The sequence below is a fragment of the Corvus brachyrhynchos genome, unplaced genomic scaffold, assembly GCF_000691975.1.
Source record: "Corvus brachyrhynchos isolate BGI_N302 unplaced genomic scaffold, ASM69197v1 scaffold4, whole genome shotgun sequence".
Classification (NCBI taxonomy): domain Eukaryota; kingdom Metazoa; phylum Chordata; class Aves; order Passeriformes; family Corvidae; genus Corvus; species Corvus brachyrhynchos.
In genome coordinates, this window is record NW_008237878.1 from 3,147,862 (window position 1) to 3,149,969 (window position 2,108).

The 2,108-nt window shown below is 44.0% G+C and overlaps 1 protein-coding gene across 1 annotated transcript in view; it reads left to right on the top strand.

The window, feature by feature from the left end:
* The window catches only part of FANCD2 (Fanconi anemia complementation group D2), a 37,499-nt gene that overhangs the window by 583 nt on the left and 34,808 nt on the right, over nt 1-2,108 (top strand). The window contains exons 3-5 of the mRNA XM_017732300.1: nt 389-456; nt 1,177-1,280; nt 1,785-1,848. Of these exons, the coding sequence (XP_017587789.1) occupies nt 389-456; nt 1,177-1,280; nt 1,785-1,848 (236 nt within the window). The remainder of the gene's footprint in view (nt 1-388; nt 457-1,176; nt 1,281-1,784; nt 1,849-2,108) is intronic.

Here is a 2,108-nt window from a genome sequence, read left to right on the forward strand (position 1 = left end):
TTTGGGTGTAGACATGCTAAGTCTAAGGGCTTCTGAAAGATTATTGGAGGTATATAGAAAAATATTAGACTGTATCTGTGATTACAGTACTGAATTGCAGAGGCAGGAGCTCTGAAATGGGAAAACAAACATGGCATTGTTGTCTTTCAGCTCAGACAAGGCCATCAGGAACTCCTGTATTCAATATCTTCAGTGCTACTCTCAGCCCTGACTAGAGAAAGCAGAAGGGCTGATTCCACTGAGGCTTTTGTCAACTGGGCTTCTCAGTAGAGCAAATGCAGAAATGTTGGTGGATGGGCTTGAGAGCTTGTACTTGGTGTAGCTATTGTGATGCTGTATGGACAGACTGTGTCTTGTTCTTTATTTCCTTTCTAAACTTTCTCCTTAGCTGTTGATCAAATGGCCTTCCAGAAGAAGCTCTGCCTGGCCCTGGAGAAGCACCCTACTTACCCAGCTGTAAGTAACTTTGGCAGGAGCCAGCTTTAAAGCTGTTTGCTGAGCAAAAGATGCAAATGCAGCTGCCTGTCCTTGCTAGTCTCATACAAAAGCATGCAACACATCACCTTATCTTGGATTTCTGTGGTCCACATTTTCCAGTTCTCTCAGTATTGCTGTTCCAGCCTTTTAATCTCTCTGTCCTTCTGACTGTGCCCTGTCAAAGTAATTTTCATTGGCAATATTATTCAAAAGACAAAGGCTCTTACAGGAGACAAATCACTTGCATAGCTCTCTGGTGGAAGCTGGATTTGGTTTTGTGTTAGGTGGAGCTGGCACCATTAAAACTGCCGTGATGTGGTGCTCCTCTCCTGTCAGCAAGTCCAGGGTGAAAGTCCTGAGGCCAGTGATTTGGCTGCAAGTGTTTTTTGGGTGCAGCTTTTGTCACACTAAAGGTTGCTATCTCAGCTGAACAGGAAGAAAGGCAAAGCCCTTTAAAATCAAAATAAAATGCGAGACTCTCGCTTTAGAGTTATTTTGCAGAACAGTCAGTGTTTCCTTCTGGAAATGGTCCAGGCTAGCATTCACTTATTATCCAGCTTTCCTTCCATCACAGTTTCTGTTTGCAGTTCCCTGGTTAGCTCTTCCTGGTTCTCATCACCTGCTTGCAGAATGCATCCTAAAGGGCAGCAGTTGACTGGGGTGTCCCTTCAGGGTGGGTAACTTCTTTCTGCTTTGCAGGTTGTGAAGCAGTTCATCAGCGGCCTGGAATCTCACATCAAGGACAGGAACCAGTTCAAGAACTGCCTCTTGCCCTGCACTCCTGTACGGACTGAGGGGTCGAGGTAGAGAAAATGTATTTTGCCTTCCCCTTCAGTCAGATCTTGTTATGTCCTGGGACATTGACCAGAGTGGAGGGAAAGGCTCCAGCTGATGCACACCAAGGCAGGGTGGCTGGTCTAGTACATTGCTTTTTAATAGCAGTGAGTTTAGTGCTAAGTCACAGAATTTACTGTCTGGCCCACGTTGGACTCCATGGTATTTTAGGGGAAGAACCAAATACTGTGAAAAAAATTTGATTGGGCTGGTGAAGGTCAATTCCTTTTTGAGATTTTTTTTTTCCAGGAGATACAGCTTAACCACAGACTTTCACATTTCTAGTCTTGTAGAGAGTGAGCTGGTTCAGAGCTAAAGTGTAGTTTTAAATCTTTTTGTGTGTGTCTGTGATTACCATGTGTTACCTTAAGTCACTGTGTATAGTTTTTTAAAAAAACAGTCATGAAAAGAGCTACAGCCTGTTCTCCCAACATATTTTTGACACAACCGTGGTGGAATCTTTCATCTTGCAGGAATCTGGTGCACTCGTATTGTGAAAGCCTCATTAAACTGCTTCTTGGGATTAAGATCTTACAGGTATGGGCACCTTAGCTTGCTCTTTACAGTGCTTTTGATTGTAGGGAACGTTTTGCTTATGTAAGTGAAGGATTAATAGAACTGGTTTTGAGGGAGGTGAGGCTGCACCTGGAACAGTGTCCAGTTTGTTGTTTCTGTAGGGACACAAAGATGCTTAGGGCCTGAGACACATGGCAGACAAGCAGAGACAGAGGGAACCGGGTTTGTCCAGTCTTAAGAGAAGATTAAGGGAAATTTCGTGGTCTTCAAATACCTGGTTG